Raw genomic sequence first — 27,989 nt, forward strand, 5'->3', positions numbered from 1 at the left:
CAGAGCTCAAATGAGCACAATGTACTAGCTGCACAGTCACTGGTTTATCCAGTTCAGGAACAGTAGGAGACACAGATATGTAACACACACTACTGATCAGATGTGTGCCTCCAGGGAACTCAAAATCTCCACCCCATAGACCTTGAGCAGCAGCTTCATGGACAGTGCTATCCACTGGAAAGAAGAGTCCATCAGGTAGAGAGAGGGTAAGACCACATTCATCCAACTGTAACTCATAACTACTGTTAGCATTATACAGACACACCTTCTTACCCAATGTTACCATACCATCAAATGGTAATTCTATATAATAACAGATTATTAATACTTAAACAATAGACTACACTGACTACTGTATAGCGGGAAATTTTGGAAGGAATTAAATTTGGTGAATTTGGCGTTTTGATAGCCATTCGCCAAAATTAAACCCGCCATTTTATGCATGCTTAATGGCACATGGCCACAATTTGCCAAATTAAAATCCGCCAATCACCAAAATTTAGCAATTGGCCAAATTTTAGTCCCTCCAAAATTTCCTGCTATACGGTAACCTGCTTTAGTCCAGTAATCACATTGAATACTCTTAGTATCAGTTGAAATATCTTTCATTGACAACTCTTCCTTTAGTTGTAAATTCTCTTTTGTCAGTTTAGCAATTACCATTTCATTATCAACAACTTTAGCTTTAAGTTTCTTATTCTCTTCTAATGAAAAGTATACACTATATAGAGCAATACTGATAGTATTACCAGTTGAAATGTCAATTATCTTCTCAAATTGCAATTTTATTTCAGTCAGCATGGCTATATTAGCTTTAAGTTTCTTGCTCTCTTCTACACAAAATAAATGTACATGTATACTACCATATTAGCATTATAAGGATATACCTTGACTGGTTCTTTGTTTAGTTTTTGTTGTCTGCTCCTCCTCCTTCTCTTCTCCTCTCCATTAAGATCATCATTATCTTTATAAATTAGTAAAACACACACACACATCAAACAAGTCTCTAACTATTACTGTGTGTGTATATATACTTACCATCAGTTGGTCCAGTAGACAGTTCCTCTTTAGTTGAATACAGTTTAGTTTCTTTCACTGGTTTTACTCTTGCTTTGTCTAGTGGTATAGGTTCAATAACTACTGACACACACACACACACACAGTAGAGGGCTATACTTTGCTGACTAGCCTCAAGGAGTGCTTCCTGCAGTGAGGTCTTGTTTCCCTCAGATACTCTTAACTCCTGCTGCAACGATTCCACATAATTTTGTAGTTTTACTTCTCTGTCTGTAGGGTATACTATAAACTGATCTTGCCACCATTGTCTGGTCTTTAATAATAACTGATACTTGTCTTGATAGCCCTCAGTAGTCAGACCAGTAGAATCTAGTACTTCACTTACTCTCCATTCACCTTCTCTTAAAACTAATAGAAACATGAAGGAGGAATAATTCATGTATGTACAATTACATGTAAACATGATGTAATGCTGTTACTAATAATAGAACACAATACATGTAGCATTAGAGGGTAAAATACTATATAAATGTTTTGCATCAATTGTTGTTTTATTGACAAATTATAAAGTGTCAGCCAAATGGCACCAATACACTGCACTATACACAGAACATGGTAATTTGGTTATGTCAACTATCATTGCAGTTCATTATAACAATAATAATTCCCTCATGTTACATGTACAGTATGTTATGAAATACCACCAATGATGTATTCAAACTTAAACTCAAGTTGTATCTCCAATACATCCCTCTATACAGTATATACAATACAAAATAGTTCAGTTCTTACCTAGTTCTATTAACATTGTGATATTAGGATCAGTGATATAGCCTCCAAATGGTTCCTCATATCCTCTTCCAACATCTTTCCATTCAATTGTTCCTCTCCCACCCACTACCACCAACCACACACAGTCTGGACTCATCATGACTGATGATGAGGAATAAGAGCGTCTACCAGTAACAGATTCTGGTAGAACCATCTGTTGAAATGTAGGGTAATATTTTTTATCATAGTATATAAAATATGATATACAGTACATGTAAATATTCAAGGGAATATACACGTACATGTACAAGCATTAGGTACATGTACATGTACTGTACATGCACACAGTGAGTATTTCTAAGGTATTAATACAATATAATACATTAACATGACAACTACTGTACAATCACTGTATCACACACATGTACACTGTAAACTAATAACATTATACACATACCTTGCTCCACTGGTACGGACTAGTATTCAGTAACCAACTATCATTTACTAGCTGATCATCTTTACCCTCACCACCTATCATTACTAGTGTAGGTGAGTCACTGATGATACTAGTAAAAGCATGTTCACGTCTCTCCACAGGCCACTGTACACTAGCAGGAACTACTGGTCCCTTAACACTCTCCCAGTGCTAGATAAAATGAATTAATCAATATTATAAAATATATCAATGAAGCATGCACACTGTTCAATCATACTTCAGCATTTGTCCACTTAATTAATTATAAAATAAGTATGTTAATGCTAGTGATAATTGCATGATTTTACATAAATCATTAAACCAAATTTACATGTATATGTCATACATTTTTCAAATTACAAGCTGTACCCATACATAATGTTTAAACATGATTGATCCATGCAATAATACGATAACTTACTATTGTAGTATCAGACTTCAGTTGACATATATAGACCGTATTAACAACTACATCATAACCATCATTAGGCACTGTTCCACCAAACATGACAGCTTTATTATTGGTAGTCTTTTGAATAGCAAAGTTACTAGTAGGAGGACAACACTGACCACTAATAGTTGGAATAATCCATTGTCCTAAATGGAAATAGATAGCATAATTATAGAATTATTTAAGTATGACACTGCAAGTATCATTCATGCACATGCATAGAAAAAATAATGGCTGCAAAGTAATTTGATGATGCGCAGTTGGTGAAAAACGCTGAATTTAATGGTCATTTTGTTCCACTTTGCATAGATACAATGTACGTGTTAGTTGTGGCTTAAAATGACAACATTTGACAATACTATTCATAAATGGAGTAAAATGATTATTAGAGTTCAGTAAACTAAATGAATGAATGAATGACAGACAACCAGACTACCTAGCCCCTCACCGACACACAGCATTGGTGAGAGACGTTAATCAATAATCTAAATTAGTCTAAGACCATGTGGACAAATTATTAATAGGTGGAGTAGGATGCATCCATTCTTGAAGGCTTCATTTTGAATTTTTTATTTTTGCTCAGTTTTATGCATGTGCTAATTTCCCTCAAAATTAGTTAGTCAAATCAACTATATTTTCATAGAATGATGGCTCATCAGGGGCGTACATGTATCTAGGAATTCAGAAAGGGGGTGCCAGAGAACACGCAAAGCAAGCCAAAATTTTGACCACACCCACTAAAACGGTGTTTTCCTCCACTTTCGTCAGTTACAGGTGGGGTCAAGATAATTTCAAGCATACTGATCCATAATGACTCTTCTTAGTACTGACCCATAATGACTCTTAGTAGTTTTCATTGCTCCTTGAAGCACTAAAAACTGTTAAAATTAAGAAGAGGGGTTACATAACTATGTTAATTAAGATGCTAGGTAGTGATGCAAGAGTCCAGGATTTAAGCATTTTTTCTGAGGCAGAGGTGCTCAAGCCCCCTCATTCCACCCCTGCTCATTCTCGCTCCTTCAATCTTTACATGCACCTACTGTATGCTATAATTAGGCAAAATAATTAATGATAAGAAAAATAATGATTGCATGAAAAATATGTCATCACAAGCAGAGTATCCACCAAATCTGCTTGAATGAGATGCATGGTATTAAGTAATTTTTAAAGATATTCATTTGGATACCATAAATGAAAGAATTATTCTGACTGCCATCATGCCATGATGGGCCTGGGGGCATACTTTGTATAGTCTTCAGTGGTGAAAAGGTGTTATTTTACCATTATTTCAGCAGAGCAAAGGAGTTGCATCCACAAAAAAATATTCCAACCTAAATTTCCATTTATGTATATACCACTGCAACAATTAGGAGCCTCTATAAGTAATGTGGAAAAGCAGATGAGGCAGATTTTAGCCTATTGGCCCATTGGTTACTGTATAGGTTATATCCCCACAATGGCAGCCAAAAAATTCTTTGTTTTACGGTAATCCAACAAATATCATTAATCTAATTAACAGCAATCTGGTGAACAGATTGTAATACATGTACCATATTTCCTTAAATAAAAGCGGGATGCAAATAAACATCAAAGTAGCAATAGAATTGAACTGTAAATCTAGTCTTGAACTAACTCATATGGCTTGTAGCAAGAATACATAATTACATGTATATACTCTTGCTTGATACTTCCTTAAGTTCCTGGAGTCAAGTGCATGAGGTTCCAGGTTCAAATCCTGCTATGGGCCAAAGTTTTATTTCATTTTTTAATTTTTTTCGAGGTCCAAATACCATTTTAGGAAAGAGACACCCAGGCCTTTATTTAAGGAAATACAGTATTATGTATTAATTAATAAATACTTACTTGTTGATAAATTTAATAAATTCTGTTCATTAGTACGAATGGCACCAGTACCTAACTGAATATACTGATACTGTGATTGGTATGTAGTGGGTGTAGACCCAGCCCCTCCTATCATAAATAGGTATTCTGTACCCATAGACTCCATACACACCATACCACCACTCATCCTCTTCATTACAGCATCACTGGTTGGTATTATAATACTCCATTCATATGTCAGACTGTTAAATGAGTTGACGTCATTATGATAACAGATGTCATGTCCACAGTAACCGCCAAAAAAGAAGATGTCATTGTTTCTAGTAGTACAGAAGTATCCCATAGGTCCTAGAGGAGGTGATGTTCCTCTGGTCACATGAGAGGACCAACGACCAGTCCTAAACTCTAGTCTATCAACAGTGGTGGAGCTGGAACTAAACTGATGCCCGGGCCCAGATGTGGGTGTGTCCAGTTTTTAGCTTTTTCCATAGATCCTTTTTAATATAATGCTTTTTCTTTGGGTATTTTAATTTGAAAATGCTTGCTAATTGCTTATATGCACCTGTATGCACTTGTTAGTACTCTGGTGAGGCTTGTGGTTGGCTTTATCTAAACTTTGGGCAAGGAATTGTTTACATTGTATCTAATGAATCTCATTACAGAGCTTTGATGCCCGGGCCTAGGCCCGTGTGGGCCCGGGCTCAGCTCCGCCACTGTCTATCAATGGTGGACAACAATTTCCTCTTTTGTGGGGAATCATGAACACGAGGTAAGTCAGGCCTATTCCCTCCCCACAGGAACACTGATTCTCCAACTACAGGAGCTGAGTGATATGCTATCTCTCCCACTTGATAGATACCTGTAAAATACAAACATTATGAGAAAGAGGAGGAAGAAAACAGAAACTGACCTTTAGACATTACACCAACAATATAAAACACTAATGAGCCACACCCATTCAGTTTTATTAGCTCAGCTAGCGCAGCTCAGTCAGCAGACAGCAGCAGTGCAGCACGTGGGAATCTGGGAATGGCTGTAAGGAGCACTATGTTTCTTACCCTAGTCTTTGTCTGTCTTTGGTCTGTGTCTCTCGTAGAGTGTTTTTAGTCTACAGTACTGTTCGTATGGAAACTGAACAAACTGGAAAGTGAAAGTTGGTGTTATGAGAAGGACATCGAAAGATAAACGAGAAGTGTGGCCACGTGCTGCTGACAGCAGCACGTGGGAATCTGGAAATGGCTGTAAGGAGCACTATGTCTTAGTTTCTTACCCTAGTCTTTGTCTGTCTTTAGTCTGTGTCTCTCGTAGAGTGTTTTTAGTCTACAGTACTGTTCGTATGGAAACTGAACAAACTGGAAAGTGAAAGTTGGTGTTATGAGAAAGACATTGAAAGATAAACGAGAAGTGTGGCCACATTGCTTGGATTGCATTCAAGTTCCTTCACATTAATGAGGAATTTGATTTATTTAAAGGTTAGTTTGTACTTTGTAGATTGTTATGTACCACGGTCATTTGAATAAAGCCTGTATTAATTTAATTAGTATTTACAACTGGGTGATGAGCCTGATCACTATATTAGAGAGATACACGTATACTGTATGGGCGTAATCCGATAGTTATAAATAAATTATGAATATATGGCAAACATGCATGGTTGAAAACGAGAATACACTGAAAAGTATAGAGCTTTGAGAGTGCCTGATCTCTTATTCTCTTGGATAGCAGCCTTTGATATCTTGATCTATATTTAGTTCGGTCTTGATTAATTGACGCCATTTTGATCCACATTGCAAATATTATTACAGACCTTATGCAAGTGACATCCCCCTGTACATGTACGAGGGGAAGAATTATTCCAATACTCTCATAATGAGAGTTACATTTACATCACACAATCCAGGTTATATAGACCTCTACATGTATGAATGGATTACATCAGGACTCACAAGAGTTAATGCGGTAATAGTTTCGAAAGAAATTAATTACATGGATGGTGGTAGTACATGATTAAGAGGTTTGCAACTTTCTCCAAAGGTGTTGTACATATGTAGGTTTAAAATCCACCTTGATTTTGGCTGTATTTTTTGGAATTTTTTTGCATTTTTACATCATTATTTTTTAAAACTTACTTTCTAGCCACAAAGTCTTAAGGCAATAAACTTTCTCAAATCAGGCCACAAGTCTTTTTTTGGCAAATTAACTTTTGTCGTCCACGTTTTATAAAGCCACACTCAAGAGCCAGAGAGCCATGCACCATTTTATTGAAGTACACGTGATTATAGCTTGAGACGGATGTTTTTAAAGAATTAATTAACTTCATAGATATTAAAATCTGCTAAAATGGTGAAAACTACAGTATTAGCTAGTATTCTCGACATTATTCAAGTTAATTATTATTTTACATTGAATTAACTATTAGTAATGGTTATTTAACTATTAATGATGGTAAATAAATCACAGACATGATTTGGACATTGTGACTGGTTTTTTTGGATTATTGCTAAGACTTTCTTGATTACTATTGTTTTTTGATTATTGGATTCTTTTACTAAAAAGATTTTTCTTTTCTGCAAATCCCTCACATATGGTGTACCAATGGGCTAAACCAGAAAGCTAGAAATATTAAAGAATCTGCCGAACATTGCACTGTATCTGTTTTATGAGATGATTTGCCTCACCAATCCTTTCCAACCAACTTCTGTAGCTTGAAAGAGTAACATCCAGACTATTCAAAAAGTGCTTTTATAGTTTAGTAAGTTTACTTCATTCTTTCTCCATTGAATCTTGCTATCCAAATTGATGGTCATTATTATGCATACAATGTAGATGGTCAAAATAATGATATTTATATGCTGCCTTCATCAGTCACAGCTACAGCTCTCATGGTCTATTGCTGCCTACATTAATGGAATACATCTGCTGATGATGAAACTGGCAAAACTTGCTTTTACTGCTGAATATTTGTAATGTGATATTATATGAACGAGAGAACCACTTCACACTTCTACAAGGGCCAGATGACCAGCTATGGATTTTGCATGGAAAACTGTGCGGCATAAGTTAAAGACTTGAGTTTCTGAGGAAGTTTTTCACATTGATTGGAGGCCTGTTCTTGTTATTCCAGTTAGGCCAGTTTGTTTCAATTCCTCTTGTTATTCTTTGCATTATTTCATATACAAATATTGTTGTAAAATGTCAAGTTCCTTGTTGTAAAATGAACAAAACTGTTCACAGGAGTACCTTTTTTAAACACATGTACCCACAACTTAATCATGTCTTGTAGGTTCTGCCCTTTCAGATTCCAAAGGTTTAGTAGATTCAAAATCCAGCCAGTTTTGTGCTGGATTTTTAGATTTTTTGGATCATCATATTTGTTAAACTTACAGTAGCTATGGCCACAAAGGTTTAAGGCAATAAACTTTTGCAAATCAAGCCATAAGTCTTTTTTGGGAATTAGCTTATGTGGTTCACATTTTATGAAGCCATTTTCAAGAGCTAGAGAGCCATGCAGCATTTTATTTTAAAAAGTACATGTGAATATACATGTAGGTTGAGACAGATAATTTATTGAATTAACTTTTGCTGATACGGAGAATTCGCGAATACAGTGAAAATTGTACCCTTGAAATTAAGCAGCTATACATTAGCTATTATTTTTCACCATGTCATTTAAGTTAATTAATCATATGTATTATTTTAATTATAATAATGATCAATTTACTATTTATAATGGTTAGTGAACTATAAATAATGGTTAATAAATTACTGAGATTACATATTTGGATTTGGATATTGAGATTGGGTTTCTTTAAATATTGACTTGATTATTGGATTCTTTTACTGGGTTTTTCAAATAGATTTTTCTTTTTTGCAAACCTGTCACATTTGGTGTACCAGAAAACTAGCAATAGTGAAGAATCTGCTGCACATTGCACTGTATCTGTTTTATGAGATGCTTAGCAGCACCAATTTTTTCTTCCCGTAGCTTAAAAGAGTAGCTGTTATTCCAAAGTTCTTTTCTAGTTTACTTCATTCTATTTCCATTGAATCTTTCCATTCAAAATGCTGATCATTATTACCCCGTATCTCAGAATAATGAGCTCTCAAGCTCTATTGCTGCATATATTAATGGAGTGCAACTGCTGGTGATGAGACTGGCAAGAGCTTGCTTTATCTGTAGCATACTAATTGTAATTTGATATGAATGAGAGAACCACACCACACTTCTACAAAAGCCAGAGGACCAGCTATGGATTTTGTATGGAAAGCTGTGCTGCATAGGCTAAGGATTTGTGTGATTTTGAGGAGGTTTTTCACATTTATTGGAGGCCTGTTCTCGTTATTCCTGTTTGTCCAGTTTATTTTATTTCCTCTTGTTATTCTTTGCATCGTTTCATATACTAATATTTTTATCTATTGTCAAGTCCTTTGTTGTAAATGAACAATACTGTTCACAGGAGCACCTTTTTTAAATACACAGCATTAGCATGTTTGGGAGGTTCTGTCCTATCATATTATTATTGTCATCTTCCACTGTCAAGCCTCTCAAAAATCTGGTATTTACAAACTGATCTTAATATTGTTCACCTTGTTTTTAGTTCCCACATTTAATTCATTCAACAAAAATAAATTTTTAGCACATCAGAATAATTTTTGTTAAAGGTGACTTAGTGAATTTACAATTGCAAACTAAAAATTTATTCCATTTACATTGAAATCAAAATTACCATTTCTGAAGTCAGAGATGCCATTTGCAAAAACAAGTCTTCTCAAGTTTTGCCACTCTCTGAGACAAAGATTGGATTAGTTCCAGAAAGAAGTATTGCTATTACTTTAGCTAAAATTGCATAGAAAGTCCAACCTTAATTAGCATCACACATACATGTACATTGTAGTCTGGTTATGCTGCACCATAAATCCTTGTGAGTCTGAAGATTTATTAGGATTTGTAGTAGATGTAGAGGAGACAGTGTCACAGCGATAACACTTAAAGTAGACAGTTCCTTATAATAATGATAAAAGTTAATGTTGAACTACTAAGTTATTGTACATACGCATGTACATACCTTTCTGTTCCTTTTCTTCGACAGTTGTCTTCTTAAGTTGACCAGCAGTTTTCTTCTTACATTTAGTAACTTGATCATAATCAATAGACTGAGCAGAATTCATAGCTCCAGCGTCCTTGCCATTTATCTGAGTATTCTTCTTAGTGGTTAAGTATACATTTTAATCTTTAAATTTAAAAATATACACTTACATGTACCTTGATCATCATCACTATTCATACCTACATCTTCCTCATCTTCTATCATACCTCTCAAACAGTCAGGCTTGTAAGTTCCTCTAATATATTGATCTTTAAGAAGATCTACCTCATCTTTAGTTCCTACAATGGCTTGAATAATGAATCTCTTATTATTACCAATTATCATATTCAATACTAGGTGAATGTAGTACATTGTAGGGGCGAGCCTAAGCGAGCTTTATTGATACATTTGAGTATTATAGATTCTAAAACACATAAATTTCTTTTGAACGAATAAAAGTCAATGATTATAATGTGTATGCATGATCAAACCAGTCAGAAAACTGAGTATTAATGAGAGTTAGTCATCATTATCAACTGCTGTGACTATATTAGAGCTGTTTATTTGAACTTTGATGTTGTCCATTGACAAGAGATATTCTTCAATAGTCTCACGAGGTTGAGCAGTGTTGAGCAATGTAGAAAGAATAGTAGTAAACATTGTAATTTTATGCATCTCTCCATTATTATCCTTGATCTGCACCTTTGCCATAGACTGCTCCTTTGCTTTAGACACTTTGAACTTAGCAGAGCAATTGCTACACTTCACAATATCTGGAGGGACTGCCATACTCACTTTCCAATCACATACAGGGCATTTGTGATGCTGATCATATATGATGGACCAGAAATAGTAAGTTGGTTATACTGAGGATTTTCATCAGCTTGTCTGATACATACCTCGTCAGTATCGTCAACCGTATTCCAAGTAGTATCCACAGTGAATAAAAGAAATTGTGCGTCTGTAAACTTCTTAATTTGCAAATTTGAAAAAAAACATAGGAATCACCAACCACCAACTTGTCTACATTGTCTTGCCACAACACTAGCTTACATGTGCTCATTCCTTCTCCTATCCTGAACACGCTTGTTACTACGAAGACGACGGGCTTCATGAGCATCTTCTTGTGAGCTATTCATGTTAAGTAGAGTTGAATCTTGATAACTTCTTTATCTTCTCTGTAGTTCAACTTGAGTTTCACGTGGTACTGCAATTATTTCTAAGTATCATTTTAAAAACATTTTTAAAAATTTTCTATTCTCATAAATAGGAGTGACATGTGTACAAACTTACATACTCGTGTCGTTTATGTGGGGCTCGCCCCAATAACACTGGGCAAGTGTTTTTTCTTACTATAAGTCACCAGTATTCCTTCATATATATTTTTTCCTTCTTTTAACTGGCATGTCTGCCCAGGCTCTATAACACCGGCACCAGAACCACCACTTACATGTATCTTGTTTGCCTTAGTGACAGCCACTATTCCCTCAAGTCCAAAAAATATCAAATAGTGTGATGCTATCGACAAAATGAGTATTATATGCACTGCATAAGTATACTTCTACCATGCCCACTTGCAATTGACCATCGAAATGTATTGGAGGTCAATTATTTTTTTGTATTAACCTAGCTTGTAAAAATATAAACCTCGTTAATTAATTTTAATTGAAGATTATAATATTTATGTTGAATGATTTGTTATGATACATCTTTAGTGTTTTTTCTAGTTCCTTTTTTCCTATTTCTTCTTCATGTTGATACAGTACAAGACAATAAAAACTTCGCGTTCCATTTGCAATGAACGGCAGTTAATCGGTCTAAGCGTTCCCTTTTTTATCGTCGTTGGTCCGTTTGTGTACTGAGCAACACCGTTTCGGTCCGTTTGAAAACGTAGCGATGTTTCTAGCGTTGCGCAAGCGTTCCTTTCCAGCTTTCCTGGACCTGAAGCAGTTTCTGACAGTATCTCGAGGAGTGATGCTGTCTTAGATGCACTTAAAGAGCGTTTGTGGACAACGGTTGGTCAGTAATAAAACGAGAAAGGTAAGTCTAAGCGTGCTGTGAACTATTACACGAGAATATAATATTATTGTTACTCCAGCAATGTTATTCTCATTTTGTAGAAGTACTAATACAAGAAGGGGTGCTCTAAAGATTAAAGAAGCAACAGTCATTATTGTTTACTATTATTTCAATGATTTTTATTATTATAAAGAACAAAAATAATAATACCCGTTGCATAGCAACCAACCATTGGTGTTGCTGTGTAACACCATGGCAACACAAACAGTCGATCATTCCGCATGTCCAGTACTCCTGAGTTCAAATACTGATTCACATTAATCATGACTTTCAGGCAGCAAATGAAGAGGGCCATTGCAAATACCTCTGTGAACTGTAAGATTAATAGTTTAAAGTAGTTATAATTGTTATTACTGATCAGCTAAGTTTGTCTTGGTGTATTGGCCCAATGAAAACTCTTATTCTGTACTGGAAAAGGCCAGTGTTTTGGAATATTCTGAGGTGGGGGAGACTTGCAAGTGTAAAATAGGAAAGAAGAATTATAATGGCACTCTGAAAGGAATTGGTAAAATGTTTAGCTAAGTGAATAATTTGAATTGTACTGACATGTACAGCTGTAAGTGAAAAATTTGAATTACTATAGTCTGTAACAGAGTACTGACATGTACAGCTGTACATGTAAATCAATAATACATGTAATACTATGATATCATGCAGCTCAGTATAATGTAGATTTACCCAAATTGCTATACTGAAAGATAGTCTATACTGTATGTATGTATGTGCTTGACTGTACACTGTAAGAAAGCAAGCATAATGCACTATACTGAGATGTTACTTGTACAATTAATTTGGCAGGAACAAAAGATGAAATGACTTCCCTAGTAGCTATAGAGTTAGGAGAGAAAGATGACATAGAGTTTGGTGATTATGGTAATTTTGATTTACCTACAATTAATCAGCAATGCACTCTTTAATTTTTGATTCCAGTTCAGCCAACACCAAAAAAAATACTAAAAAAGGAACTACCAGTAGTAAGAAGAAAGATAAAAGTAATACAGTAAAAGGACCACAGAAGTCTCAAAAAAATAAAGGTGCATGCATTTAACTGCTTACAGGCTGGTATATACATGTACATGTACTATAGGTAACATTATATTAATAACTGACCCACCAGCAATAACATCACCATCTCAAAACTTACCATGTCAATCATCACTCTCACCAGCACTCTCTAGCTCACTTCCATTGTCACCCTTATCTATTCAAGCATCACCCTCGCCACTCTCCTCACTATCATTGTCGCCTTTATCTGGAAGCATCATCAGTTTGCCTAGTAGTGTCTCTCAGCATAAATCATTATCACCACTGCCAGAACCTATAGATGCATTTCAACCGCCAACATCCTCTTTTAATGTACAAAACCCTTCTCAACCACTGTCATCACCAACACCACCATCTTCTGTTCTTATTGAAATAAAAGAAGAATTGCTGCAGCTGAAAAAACAGCAGCAACAGATAATATCACAGCTGCATTACATACAATCCAGTATGCATTTTAACTCATTTTATCAACCTCTTCCTTCTCTTTCAATGCATCCTCACATGAGCTCTCAGCAAACACTTCCTCCTTATCCTCAGCAATACAATTATAGTACTCAGGAAGGACAGTTAGCAGAAACACCAGCACAACCACAGACTATACCAGAGTCAACACAATCCCAGACTACACCAGAATCAGTACAACCCCAGACACCAGCATCAATACAAGTAGTGCCTTCTCCAATTTTCGAAAGTAATGGAAAAAATGCACTTGATTCTTCTGTTATTGATAAGAGCCAATTGCCACTCACAACAGCAGAGGCTTTGCAAAAGTATCATGGCTTATTGACAGAAAGTAAGGCCTCCACTCTAGCTTGGAAACTCGCCAAGGATTGTGTATTTGGTGAGAAAGTGTTGAGAGAATGCACTCCTCTAGGAAATAGAGAATTGCCAGCCCTCCCTCAAGTAGAGTTAGGAGATCTAAAAAAGCTTATCTTCAAACAATTTCCGCAATATTGGCGAAGTCCTTCTGATTTCGAAAATTTATGGAAAAAGTGTGTTGAGTCTATACAGCAGGGATGCAAACGATTGAGGCTGGCAAGAAAATAACATGCACGTACAGTAGATATAGAACTGTATTATAGGAGACTATTATTTTATATACATGTAGTTTAGAATATTTAATGTATTACATTGTATTATTTAATGTATTATTTTATTTATTTACATTGCATGTAAATAAATACAATTATAATGCATGCATTTAGCAATTTCTAGTTAGTACCCAGTAGCTTCTCCATTTAGCTCTACTATTTTTGGTAAAACCTTTCTTAGGTGTCTTATGTATTTGGTACATTTAGCTACATCTACAGTTTCCCAAAATCAAACAATTCCATCGACTAGTTCTTCCTTTGTCTTTGGCTATACTTCCCTCCTCACATACTCCTTCATCTCATGCCATAAATTCTCTATGGGATTGCAGTCTGGGGATTCAGGTGGTGTTTTCCACCATGATATTCCCCTAGAAATTAAATAGTCCTTGGCAGCATTAGAGTTATGCTTAGGATTGTTGTCCTGCATAAATCTGCATCTATTAGGGAAGGTCTGCTGCACAAATGGTACCAGAGTCCCTTCTAGTATCTCAATGAACAGCGTTTCGTCCCATGATTCCATCAAAAATGCAGATGCCTGTTCTTCCCTTTAGACTGATTCCTCCCCATACATGCACTTTCAGAGGATGCTTTGGTCTGTGATAATAAAAATAAGAATAATAATAATAACAATAATAATAATAATGATACATGTACCTTGGCTTGGGTTTAGGTTTCTGACCTTTCCTGTGACATGCATATCTCCTATGTGACTCCATTTGCACCGTTGTCTCGTCTGTCCATATGACATCTTTAAATCCATCTTCCTGTTCATTCATGTACTGTCTAGCCCATTCATATCTCTTGTCCTTATTCACATTCCTGATCAGCTGACAGTAGGAACTCCCACGAAATGTCCATCCTAAAGAAGTCCTACATCTAAGGACAGTTCGCATGAATATCGTATATCCCTTCTCATTAAGGAGACTGTACAGCTGATATGCAGTAGTTTCATCATCTTCAATCATCTTCTCATCCACTATTGCTTTTATCTCAGGCGTTACTTTAGATGGTTGACCACTGCCCGGCTTACGTGCTATTGTTCCTTTTAAGAAACAGGTAAGTAAAATTGAAATAGTTATGCAAAAACAATTATAATTTTTAGCACTTGTAGTATGCATTACCTCTTTCTTTATAGCTCTTTAAGAAGTGCTGTATTCCTCTAGTGCTTACTTGCAAGCCTTCTTGTTCAAGAAGCTTCTTGATTGTTGTAGATCTATATCCTCTACTACTCAGGCTCAATATTCTAGTCTTTTTGTAATTGGAGTAGACCATGATCAATCACTCAAGGACTCTGAACACAGTGAACAGCTTCAAGCAGGTATAAGTTTCGCGCGTGACTGCCAAGTGCCAATTATTATTATTATTATTAGGAAGCTAGTTACCATGACAACGCTACAACAATATTTCCTTTTTAAAATAAAAATTCAGTAATGAAAATTGTTGTTCTTTTTATTGTTATAATAATTATTATCAGTAGCAGTAGTAAAATACATGTAAGTAAAAACTCAGAGTATAATAATGATATCACTAATGCACAATTACATGCTACAAATTCTTCTGAGTCTTCAGATTATCCTTCCATCGTCTTTGGACTTTAAAAGTACTCAGGCAGAGTCTCTTTGAGGTTCACACTTCGCAGTATCTCCAGTGTGGCAGTCAAGAGCGAATAACCTAGGAAAAAAGTCAGAGAACACTGGGGAAGACGCTACAACCGTATAAACGTGCGTTTTAAAAAAAACGGACAACGATGGATTAAAAACGGAATTTACCGTTTTATTTATTACGTTGAAACGCTCAACGGCCGTTCAACGCAAACGGAACGCAAAGTTTTTATTGTCTTGTACTGTACATTATTGCAATTAGTTATATTGATGGTGAATGGTGTTTTTGAATAAATTTCAGCACATTCATTCATCCCTGTTACATGTATCTACTTCAAGTTTCCTTTTCCTAGATGGGCCATTTTTGTTATTGAGAATTTCTGGAATTTCTCTGTTTTGATCATCAGCAATTCTTTTGTAGAACAAACTCCATCGATATTTCTGTGGCCAGTTCCCTTCATGATGAGCTGCTCATCTACTCCTGCATGGAAGAATTTAGTTGCAGGAGTGACCCTCAACGAGTGGTTTTTCTTGAAGCCTTTGATGCCAAATATGCTGCATAAGCGAGATACCGTCTTTCCCAAGGTGTTGATCTACTCCTGCATGGAAGAATTTAGTTGCAGCAGTGACCCTCAACAAGTGGTTTGTCTTAAGCCTTTGATGCCAAATATGCTGCATAAGTGAGATACTGTCTTTTCCAAGGTGTTGTGTCCTATGGGCACACCAGAAAACCATACGCCATTGTTCTTTTTTAGTGGTGTTAGATAAAGCAAATCACTGGTACGTTATGATGCTGGAGGGCAATATGAGACATAAATTTGATAAAATCTCACAAAAACATCATTCAGGATTGTTTTTATTTTCACTGTGCTCAACTATTTTGGGTTCAATTATTCTGTGCTTTAGTCCCCCTGGGTTCTTCGATGTATTTTCAAAATATTGCTAAACTTTCAAGCTATCTCTTTCTATAATCTCTAGCTGTGAAAAACTCAAATCATAGTGCTCTTGCCCAGTGGCGGATCTGGGCTCAAGTTAATGGTAGGGCCAGGAAGTGGGTGTGTCCACTTTTCAACCAGTTGTTTTATGGTTATGCATTTTTTGGCCATTTTTATGATGAGTTTCAACAATTTCCTCATCTATGCAGTGCTTAGAATGCTCTTGAAGCACTTGTAGGTACTCTGGTGTGGCTTGTGGTTGGCTTTATCAAAACTTGAGGCAGGGAATTGTTTACATTGCATCTAATGAATCTCATTACTGACTTCTGATGCCCGGGCCATGGCCCATCTAGGCCTGGGCCCAGATCCGCCACTGCTCTTGCCCACTCCTCAAAGCTAAATGATAGCCACACATGTATACCATTGTGTCCTTGTGGTGATGATTCTGCTAGAACCCCATTTGACCACATAAGGTGTTCCTCTCTCTTGTCTATTGGCTCTGCTCTCTTAACTGCAACTCCCATTCATTTGGCTTTTAATCGCTTCATTTTGCCATCAAGTACTCTTCTAAATGTGTCAAACTCAGGTTGTGTATAGAAATTGATAGAAGGTAAATATAACCTTACATGCCTCGTGATACCACTAGAAATTTAATAGAGACTGTTATTTGGGTACTCTGCACCATCTTTACCACGTACTTCCAATATGAACTTATATATCCAGTCATTTAGAGTGGGTGCATTCAGCACAAGATTTGACACAGCAGGAGGATGCACAACTCCTTGATTTTGTCTATTTTGCTGCCATTCCTTCCATAGATGCAAAGTCCAATGAGTTGCTTGCTCTGTTGTCTTAGGTACCAATTTTTTGGTGCTTAATCAACAGCATCTCTTTAGAAACCCTGCTAATTCTCTGTCTGGGAGATAGCTCAAAAAAGGATCCCAGGTTGCCAGGGGTAGATAGCCCTGAACTTGAGGGACCAAGCAAGGGCCTCTGAGAGAGTTGAAGCTGCTTCCAGAGTGAGCAGGTTGTGAATGAACTTGTACCTCCCGTTCACCAGCTACTGGGGAAGGAAGAAAGGGCGACAGTTATGGCAGCACAACTCACAGCCCACCCTCAGTCTATGGGACATAGCAGGTAAAAGACTAAACTCAACTATGAATACTTAAATGTATTCTAACCCTTGACTAATTTATTTATTTTATTTTTAAAATTTATTTTACTTAGTTTACTACTTTAAACATGCCCACCAAGTAGTCTTGTTACCAAAACTTTACCCCATCAATGCCTATCTTTACTATAAGCTCATGTAGTACCCACCTCCCTTTTAGAGTTAATAAATATCACAGTTTATACATAATAATAATGAAGTAAACATGGGATGATAAGTGAGTTAGTTATGATTACATAGTACTGATCAGAGTTAGAGTTTCCCCTCTAGGCTTTTGGAGGATTCATCCGGAACTTCCCACTGTTAAAAGGTTTAGCTCTTGTAATAATCAACACAACAATAAACGGTAACAACAATAAACGGTAACAATACCAGAAAGAAATAATAGATTGCACAGCTTTAAATAAGGAGTGTATGCATTACATCACAATACATCATATTACATCACAATACATCATATTACATCAGTTTACATACTTGTGGTTACATACAATAAAAACTACAGTCCAAAGTGTTAAATGAATATATACACTTATACCAACACTCCTTCTCACTTGCAGACTGTTAGTTCTTTGATACCAGCTAATTCTCTCAGTTTCTGTAATTGTACTCTTCCTAGTCCTTTTGTGAGCATATCTGCTATCATTTCACTTGTGCGACAGTATTCTAATTCGATATTACAATTGTGTACTTGTTCACGGATGAAATGATACTTAATATCAATGTGTTTCACCCTTCCGTGATACTGAGGATTCCTTGATATAGCGATAGCTGCCTGGTTGTCTTCATTTATTAAGACTGGCTTGTCTGGTGTATCAGCTATCTCTTGATAAAGATGTTTAAGCCATACAGCTTCTTGTGCAGCTCCAGCTAGAGCTATGTACTCGGCTTCTGCTGTAGAGAGTGCAACGCAAGTCTGCTTTTTGCTCTGCCAGGTGATAGCAGTACCTCCTAATTGAAAGAGGAACCCAGATGTTGACTTACAGTCATTCCTATCACCTCCCCAATCAGAATCAGAATACCCAATCAAATCTTTAGATCCACCTCTCTTGTACAACAAACCATAGTGGGTAGTGCCTCTCAGATATCTTAAAATGCGTTTAACTGCTGTCATGTGTTGGGTGGTTGGGTTAGAGCAAAAACGTGCTGTGACACTAACTGCATATGTGATGTCTGGCCGTGTTCTCATTGAGAGATACAGCAGACTTCCAACTAGTGATTGGTACTCTGTCTTGTCAACATATTCACTGTCTTCAGTTCCATTAACTAGCTTAGTTCCAGTGTCCACAGGAGTTGTCAATGACTTGCATTGGTGCATTTGGAACTTATTTAATAAAGATTCTGTGAATGTGGGTTGACCTATTCAAATTGTACCATCCTTGTGGTTTTGTGCCACTTTGATCCCTAAAAAATAATTTAGCTCTCCTAGGTCTTTGACCTCAAACATATTGGATAAAACAGATTTGACCTCAATCATTCTCTCTTTACTCTTTCCTGCTAGTAGTATGTCATCTACATATATACCAATAATAAAATCATCTCCACTTACAGCTTTGTAGATACAGGGATCACTAACGGTTTGAACGAATCCAATCTCCTTTAGCTTCTGATCAAGAACTGAGTTCCAACATCTTGGAGCTTGTTTCAAACCATAGAGACTGTGGTTGAGTCTACAGACCAGCTTCTCCTTCCCTTTCTCAACATAACCTTCAGGTTGATCCATGTAGACCTCTTCCTTGAGAGTGCCATTCAAGAAGGCTGTAGTTACATCCATTTGGTGAACTGTTAGACCATTCCGTACAGCTAGAGCAAGTAATAGACGTAATGATTCGAATCTAGCTACTGGACTGAATGTCTGATCATAGTCTAGACCATACTGTTGGGAGAATCCCTTGGCAACAAGTCGAGCTTTGTATCTTTCCACTTGACCATCAGCTCCTGTCTTAACCTTGTAAACCCACTTACAACCAATGGGTTTCTTGCCCTCTGGTAATTCAACTAACTCCCATACTTTATTTGACTCGATTGACTTCATTTCTCTTTCCATAGCTTCAGACCATTTCTCTCTCTCATTACTTGTCATAGCTTCTGTTACAGACTGTGGTTCTCTTCTCTGAGCATCTGCTGTATAAATCCAAGTACCATAATAATCAGGACGTCTCCTTTCACGATGAGATCTTCTGACTGTGTCAGTTTCTCCTTCTGTCTCGGTATTCATTTCTCTATCATCTATAGCATCTGGTACATCATTGTGATCTGGTACATCATTCTCATCTGGTACAGCATCTTCTGCATCATCTGTCTGATTGGAACTTAGATCGATTCCAAAGTGATTACTACTCTCAGTGATAGACTCATCTTGCTCCTTCTCAAATCCTAGCTTCATCTCATCAAAAATAACGTCTCGACTGTAAAATACTCGATCTCTCTTAGTGTCATAGAGTCGGTATCCCTTTGTAGTATTGCTGTAGCCAAGTAGAATACATCGTCTCGCTTTAGGATCAAGTTTTGATCGTTCATCTTTAGGAATATGAGAATAAGCGGTACAGCCAAATACTCGAAGGTGCTTAACGCTGGGTCTTCTACCATTCCACGCTTCATGAGGGGTCATATTGATAACAGCTTTAGTGTAGCTACGATTCTTCAAGTACACTGCTGTAGAAAGTGCCTCTGCCCAGAATCTGTGAGGTAATGTAGAACTCGAGAGCATTGCTCTTACAGCTTCAATGAGAGTTCTATTGAGCCTTTCAGCAACTCCATTCTGCTCTGGGTTTTTAGGAACACTGAGCTCATGCTTTATCCCCTCTCTCTTTAGATATTCATTAAATTCAGTGGATGTGTACTCTCCTCCATTGTCAGTACGGAGTACCTTCAATTTAAGTGATGACTCTAGTTCCACTTGTGCTTTCCATTCGAGGAACTTGCTGAATGCTTCACTTTTCTGCTTTAGGACGTATATCCATATATAGTGTGTCTTGTCATCCACAAATGTGAGGAAATATTTAGCTCCACTGAGTGATGGTGTCTTCATTGGACCGCATATGTCACTGTGGACTAATTCAAGAGAATTTTGTGGTCTAGTCCTTCCTTTCTTTGGAAATGGACTTCTGTGATGCTTACCATCAATGCACGACTTACAAAGTGGTATCGACTTGGCTGTGTTATAATCAAAATCATCAACTAGCTTTTGATTTGAGAGCATATGTAGACCACTCTCACTTAAGTGACCAAATCTCTGATGCCATATAAATTCTTTTGAGACTGTTAACTGTGCATCGCTAATGTGAGCTTGATGAATTTGTCGACAACGTAAGTAATAAAGATCTCCTCTCTTAGTACCTCTAGCAATTATTCGTTCATTGTCATCAATGATATTACAATGTGATTTGTAGAAGTCGACTCTCTTTCCAAGCTTAGTAACTTTCAATATACTCAACAGATTATAGGCTAATTCAGGTACATATAGCACATCATGTAATTGACCAGTAATGGTTTTACCACCTTCTAATTCGAGTTTGAGAGCAACTACTCCCTTCCCAACTGCTTCGAGAGTATGTCCATCACCAAGGGTGACACTCTGTGATTCCTCTAATGACTCGTATTCAACGAACAGACTCCTGTTGTTACTGATGTGACAGGTTGCACCTGAGTCAATGATCCAACAGTCAGGATTTGTAGATCCAACAGATAGAGCTTGGCTGACCATCAGGCCTACCGTATCACATTCACTCTCTGAGTCACTACTGTACCTGGTACTAGCTTGTGTGCTGTGTGCAGCATGCTTTCCAGCTCTCTTATCTGGTCCTTTTGCTTTAGCTACTGGCTTGTGCTCATGTCTAGGCTCATATGACTTTTGCTTGTCTCCACCGTGAGCTCTATCGGGACAGTTCCTCTGATAATGTCCTAGCTTGTGACAATGATGACACCGTACGCTTCTCTTGTGTCTCATGGAGAACGCTCCATCACTAGTACTACTCGAGCTACGTTCATTGAGCTTTCTCTCTTCGTGTAGTAGTCTCTCTGTAACCACCTCTAGGCTAGGTACCTTCTCGTTCGCTTCCAGTGCCGTGACTATGGTACTGTAGCTCTCTGGTAAACTGGCGAGCAGTTGTACGACTCTATCCTCATCGTCCATAGCAACTCCCATCACTGACAGCTCGTTGAAAGTCTCTGTCATCTCTCTGATGTGTTGCTGAACAGAACCTCCGTCCTTCAACTTCAACGACTGAAGCTTACGTCTCAGGACTAGCTTGTTGGCCCAAGTCTTCTTCTGGAATTGATCGGCTAGCTTCTGCCACACAACGACTGGGTCATCTGGCTCACCAATGATGTAGAGCAAGGAAGGTTCGATACTGAGAACTATAGTTGCAAGAGCTTTGTCCTTCTTGGACTTGTACTTGGCCTTCTTGTCCTCACTGTCACTAACATTGGGGACAGGATCACTGTTGTCCACGACACCCCAAAGACCGTCTTTCACTAGTGCCATCTTGCACTGTATTTTCCAGGTCCCATAATTTGACCCGTTCAACTGACTGACAGTAAAAGCAGACTTAGACGACTCAGCCATAGCACTCACTTGCAGCAGTCCTTATCTACAGTATTGTAGAATCAGAATGCTGCTGGGCTCATAACCTGTTAAAAGGTTTAGCTCTTGTAATAATCAACACAACAATAAACGGTAACAACAATAAACGGTAACAATACCAGAAAGAAATAATAGATTGCACAGCTTTAAATAAGGAGTGTATGCATTACATCACAATACATCATATTACATCAGTTTACATACTTGTGGTTACATACAATAAAAACTACAGTCCAAAGTGTTAAATGAATATATACACTTATACCAACACCCACAAGCTGTGATGGAGTGGGGAGCTCTGCATGCTAGGCACGAGTAAGAGAATTTGCAGGCCTCCTGAGATAGCCTGCAATCTCCTTTGTTAAAACGCCTGCAGGATTATTTAGTTCTCACTTTTTTTGCAGAGCTATCTGTAGGTTGTGTAGAGCTCCCTGTTCCAGCCAGACTGGCCTGGAAAGTGCAGGAGCTCTGGTCATGGTCTACCCCATTACAAAGTTGGCACGAAACTTTGGCATTGCCACCAGAAAACACTGTGGAGGCAAGGAAGGAGGTGATCCAGGGCAGTTGTGAGCCTGCAGCTCTTTGTTGTCTAAATAGTCTGTCATAAGACTGCCAGCCCCTCCCTCCATGTCTTTGAGCTAGGTGGATTATTGATTGGCCATAAGCGGCGAGCTCCTTCGCTGTCCTGTCTGGGGTCATAACTGCCAGAAAGCCCAGGAAACAAAAAACCCAAGAAAGGGGGTCTTCGATTTCCCTTAGTTTCATGCTCATTGTGTTAGAGCCCGAATCCGCCCATTGAGATTTAAGAACAGCATTGTCCGGCATGAGTTCATTCATCTCAATGAACTTCCCTCCTTTTATTTTATCAGCTTTTTTTTCTGAAATAGGAGGGAATGAATGCGAAATGATCATGGCTTCGGGGAAGAAGAAGCTGCGGTCCCTGTTGAGCTAGAGAAGCCTTCTGGTGAGGAATTTCGGCTTGGCTGCCGCCCGAGCTAATGGTCCTGAGACTGTGGGAGGAGCCTGTGGGCAATAGAGAGTAATGTAAATAACACGTATGGTGTTATATTGTGACAGCCTCGACTGAGAGAGTCAGAAGTACTGTTCTGATTTAGAGATTTAGCTTGCAAGCTAAGGCTAGGATAGTCTGAGCTTTGAGACCCAGCAGCTACCTGGTTTGGGGTCGAAGACAGAGGAATGCTGTTCTAATAATTTATAAATTTAGCTTGCAAGCTAAAGTGAAGGCAGTCTGAACTTTGAGGCCCCATAGCTAGCTGGCTTGGGGTCAAAGATAGTGGAAAGAAGGCAATCTCTGAGCTCTGCAACCGAGCTAGAGCCAGGCATGGCTCATTGTAGGTAAAAATAGAAATTGCATGTGAGCCGAACGTGGAAGTGGACCGAAAAAAGAGAGGGCGGAATGACAGCTGCTGCGGAGCCCGCCTAAATTTTATAGATTCAAAAAACCATAAAAGAAGCTTGCTGTTATGCCATCTCCTTCTAAAATGCATGCAACATTAGCAGGGGTGGCGAGGTAAACCATGCATAAAGCTCCCAATAAGGTGGCCAGACCACCAGCAGGAGTACTCGTTGATGTTGTGGATGAAGTTGAAGAGTTTGAAGAAGAGCTAGAGTTACCGGAACCAGAGCTTCCACAAGTTGCCATACTGAAGTTAGTTTTGAAAAAACTGATACACTAGAGAAGATAAAGCTGTGACAGAGAGAAAGGAAAAGGAGCACTAGTGGCTGCTGCGAGAGAGAAAGACAACTGAATGCATTTGAAATGAGTAACTATATGGTTATATAGGCTCGTCAGAGCATGTGCAACAGACATGCCTGGGTAATCCCGAGGGAATTAACTTCATCTAACCCCTCTTGGCTTAAACTCCAAATTGGAAGTGAGAGAAAGGCAGGAACTTTTTGTGGGTGGAGTACTAGTAGAGGCCTGGCCAAAGGTTGGGCTTGGCTTGAGGTAGGCAACGAGGTACAAAGAGGGAGAGGCTGGAGCTCATGCTTCCTTGCCATTTTTGTCAGTGCTTTTTACAAAATAAGCTCAATTGTCAAGGGACACACTTTTAAAGTGCTCTTAAAAGATGCACAAGCTACTAAGGGAACCTAGTCTTCTGCAACATGATTGGTCATTGCAAGTTGTTATGGTAAAAGTTATACACCTCGGTCTGGGTTTTATTGCATTTATTAACCTCGACCTCGATGTATATCCTAAATTATCTCTACTGTAATTCTACCACAAAGTCAGAATGGCAACACCCTCCATACTCTCTATCACTATAATACTCACTTCTCTATTTTTAATGAGATTTGGCCAACTAGATGGTTTTTGGCCTAATTCTTAAGTTGAAATTTAGTTTTTGTCTCAAGGTGCAGGTATGATGATGCTTTTCATGAGTACAAATAACTGCGTACTGGTTTTTCTTGTAGTGGCTCTATTTTCAGTGACAGTTTCAATTTACTGTTGGCTTAGTGTAGATGATGACTTACTGAGGTTCTTCTCCAGGAATACGAGCAGTGTATACTCCACTTCCGAGTTGAGATCCAAGAGATACTTGCCATGATATCTCAAAATCAAAGTTAAGGAGGGTCACCAAGTTTTCCTTGTTCCTTATTCCTAGTTCACCACTAACATTGACTACACACTCTGGTTTCACTACTTTTCTTGCCATTCTTATATTTTGAGGTTGTTCCTTCTTCTGTACTTCAGATCCTCATTTTTGGCAGTTTGTTCAATGCATCTTTCTCTGTGTTGTCAATACACCATCTCAGTTTGAACCTTGAGTCTAAAATAGAACTGGATTTGTATTTTTGAAATAATTTCCTAATTTCATACCTTAATCCAGAAACGCAGGGTACAACATATCCAGATGAAGGAAAGTTCTCTGTCTGGGCAAAATCAGTGGTCCCTTGTCAATACACCATTTCAGTTTGAACCTTGAGTCTAAAATAGAACTGGATTTGTATTTTTGAAATAATTTCCTAATTTCATACCTTAATCCAGAAACGCATGGTACAACATATCCAGATGAAGGAAAGTTCTCTGTCTGGGCAAAATCAGTGGTCCCTTAATTCAAAAGGCCGAGATGAGTATTTCAATTAAGTGTCATTATTTTTTGTGAGCTGAAAAGTTTAGTACATTTCCTAATTCTTTAAACTTTTCAGATAGAATTTTTAAAAATGAGAGGAGCATTTATAGTTGTGAATTCTAGCATGTTCCAGTGTAAGACTGTAATTTCTTCTCCCCTTGCAATACTGTACATGTATATATGTGATAATAGTTGACCTAAAAACAACTGACAATCTTGAAAAACTTACTACAAATAGCACCATTTGTCTGAGTTAGATTTCTGAAGCCATCTTTCACATATCTTGTAAAGCATCGAATGAGCGGCTACAACCTCCAGTAACTTTCATTCCGCAAATCTTTCCATTGGAAGGATGGTGCTGCCAGTGTATATGTTGCTCATTTTCAAGCTCAAGTGTGGACCGCAATGTAGGGGTTGGTACTGCAGCTCTGTCGCTTCTGTGCGACCTTATTGAAGCTCTGGCAGGATACATAACCTGTATACTACTTGAGGACATGCTACCAAACATGGACTGCACAATGTCAGGTAGATTCCTTCTGTCTAGTCTAACTGCACTGGAAGAGAGAAACCTGTTGTGATAGCCGATGGTATTTGCTAGTATGGCAAAGTATCTCTGCATTTCACGCAGATGAGTTGTTCTTGTGAGCAAGTTTTTATAATGGCGGTAACTTCATTGCATTAGTAATTTGTAAAGAGGTCCTTCCATCCGAAGGGCACATTCCACTCCAGTGGGAAGATTACTCATGTGGAACTTGCGTTTAACTTCACAACTAACTGGAGAGTATGGGCAAACATGTACATGTACAATGTATTATTTGCAGCTGCATTGCTGCTTGATGGTCAATACTATGAGAGTATTAGCCTTGCAAACCAGACCTACCCCACCTATGGGGAGAAGGGTCTTCAGGTTCAAGCTATACACACAAGTTGTTTTTGCCCAATCTGCTTATAAGTGTGACTTTAACAATGATGTTTGAATGGATAATTAGTGATGTTAATATGTGAACACGTGAGTCATTGTGTTATTTTTAAGGCACCTTCTATAGAACTGGTGAGGAACTTCATTTCTCTCATTTAAAAAGATGAGCAGTTGATGGCAATAGAAGAATTCTTAACTGGAAAGATGTAGAAGAGCCATCACTAACAGATGAAATCTTGATGCTATTGAGAAGGATATCTTTGGTGGCAGCTTTTGTCTGGATTCTCAAATATTGACACAGACCTTTTGGTTGGTCTCTCAGTAATCATGTACATGTACCAGTGCACTCTTTCCACTGCCTAATGATCCTTCAATTATCATCACTGGGTTTTGCTTAATAATTGTCAATAATTTCCCTATCTACAAATCAAGAAACAATGTTTTGTATAGAATGGGCACTTGAACCCTTGTTGTTTTTTGAGCCCTTTCTTTTTCATACTCCTTTTTAAATTAAGAATGGTCTTTGCAATACTAGGAAGGGTGAACCAGCTTGACGGAGTGTTTATCAACAGTGTCACGTCAACATTCTAGTTAGCTTGTAATCTCTTCTAAATGTGTATATGCTATTCTGAATTTATGACTCCTATTTTCTAAAAAATAGTATACAAGATATTTACATATTGATTACACTATTTTAATTGAAGCATCAACTTGAACTAGGTTGAGTTGATGAGCATGGCAGTGAATATAAATTGCAGAAGGATTTTTTTGACAAGTAGCCACTCATTACAGAAGCACCATTGTAACATTAGCTGACACAGCTGTTGATATCTGAATTTATCTCTCTCAGTTGTCATTTTGTCTGTAAAATGCCCGAAGGATTTATTTCTTTATATTTTGTCAAGCAGAGAATAAGACAAGTGCAAGTCTGCGTAGCACTTGTATTGGCAAAGGCCACCACTTTTTCGCTTAATGTTACTGTGCCAAGACATCTTTACTAAAAAGATCCTGAATGAAGAATATTGCTTCTAAATTTACTGTCACCTTTTGTAACATAAATGTTAGATCTATACTCAGTTAGGTCTTCCACAACTAATTTGACATCCTCCTCTATACTGGTTCTACTACAACTTCCATACTAATGGCTCTCCATTCACTAAACCATCAATTGCAAAGGTAGTGTAGATGCTCTAAACGTTGAATAAAAGAAACCTGAGGCCTTATGATTTCCTCCTGGGCATCTAAAATTTTGTAATATACATGCAATTATATAAAATGATTAATTACGTAGTAACTAACGTGTTCTCCTGCTATGTATAGCCCATTCACTGCTGATCATTTCTCTATAAATTGATGATTATTATCCCCATCATACAAAATAGCCACTGCCCGACATCATAAACCAAATCTGTGCAACCTTCAAAATGAAAACAAGAGGTTATATTATATATTTTTTGATATTATTTCCCTAAACCATATACCTATAATTGACATTGCTGCCATCAGAGAAGTAGATTTTTCAGCCTCAGACTCACCTACGGCTACTGCAGTGTGTAACATTCTCTAATTTTCTGAAGCAGAATAATACACAGCAGACCCTGAAATAACTTTTGAAAATGATTGGTCACAGTGTCAGAACAAAGATAATTTTGATTGGACAAATATTGTATTTGGTCGGTCGTTTTTTAAAACACATTTTTTAACAATAAAAAAGAAACAAGGACCAAAGAGACATGCATTATTGTAGAAAAAGAGACAGAGAGATATATTACAATACAAAAAGGACAAAAAGAGTATGTATAGAGATTTAAGAGATGTATAGAGTA

General features: G+C 37.6%; 2 protein-coding genes across 2 annotated transcripts in view; both read right to left on the reverse strand.

The window, feature by feature from the left end:
• The window catches only part of LOC109584845 (uncharacterized), a 5,652-nt gene extending 4,824 nt beyond the window's left edge, over nt 1-828 (reverse strand). The window contains exons 1-3 of the mRNA XM_020000738.1: nt 750-828; nt 552-704; nt 17-303 (exon numbers count right to left, since the gene is read on the reverse strand). Coding sequence (XP_019856297.1) covers nt 17-303; nt 552-704; nt 750-801 — 492 coding nt within the window. The 5' untranslated portion in view covers nt 802-828. The remainder of the gene's footprint in view (nt 1-16; nt 304-551; nt 705-749) is intronic.
• A 5-nt stretch (nt 829-833) lies between these two features.
• LOC109584846 (uncharacterized) lies at nt 834-5,551 on the reverse strand. Its single transcript, XM_020000740.1, has 8 exons — nt 5,467-5,551; nt 4,578-5,415; nt 2,685-2,860; nt 2,246-2,434; nt 1,810-2,002; nt 1,177-1,425; nt 1,039-1,116; nt 834-973 (listed from the first exon to the last, which is right to left on the reverse strand). The coding sequence occupies exons 2-8, from the start codon at nt 4,897-4,899 to the stop codon at nt 834-836; spliced, it is 1,347 nt and encodes a 448-aa protein (XP_019856299.1). The 5' UTR covers nt 4,900-5,415; nt 5,467-5,551.
• Nucleotides 5,552-27,989: the final 22,438 nt, after the last annotated feature.

Source organism: Amphimedon queenslandica, unplaced genomic scaffold, assembly GCF_000090795.2.
Source record: "Amphimedon queenslandica unplaced genomic scaffold, v1.1 AMPQUscaffold_13158, whole genome shotgun sequence".
Taxonomy (NCBI): Eukaryota; Metazoa; Porifera; class Demospongiae; order Haplosclerida; family Niphatidae; genus Amphimedon; species Amphimedon queenslandica.

Coding starts and splice junctions, on each gene's coding strand:
- LOC109584846 (XM_020000740.1), bottom strand. CDS start 4,899: ATGGGATACTTCTGTACTACTAGAAACAATGACATCTTCTTTTTTGGC. Junction 2,435..2,684: donor TGAAGTCTGATACTACAATA/GTAAGTTATCGT, acceptor CATTTTATCTAG/CACTGGGAGAGTGTTAAGGG. Junction 974..1,038: donor GTCTACTGGACCAACTGATG/GTAAGTATATAT, acceptor GTGTTTTACTAA/TTTATAAAGATAATGATGAT.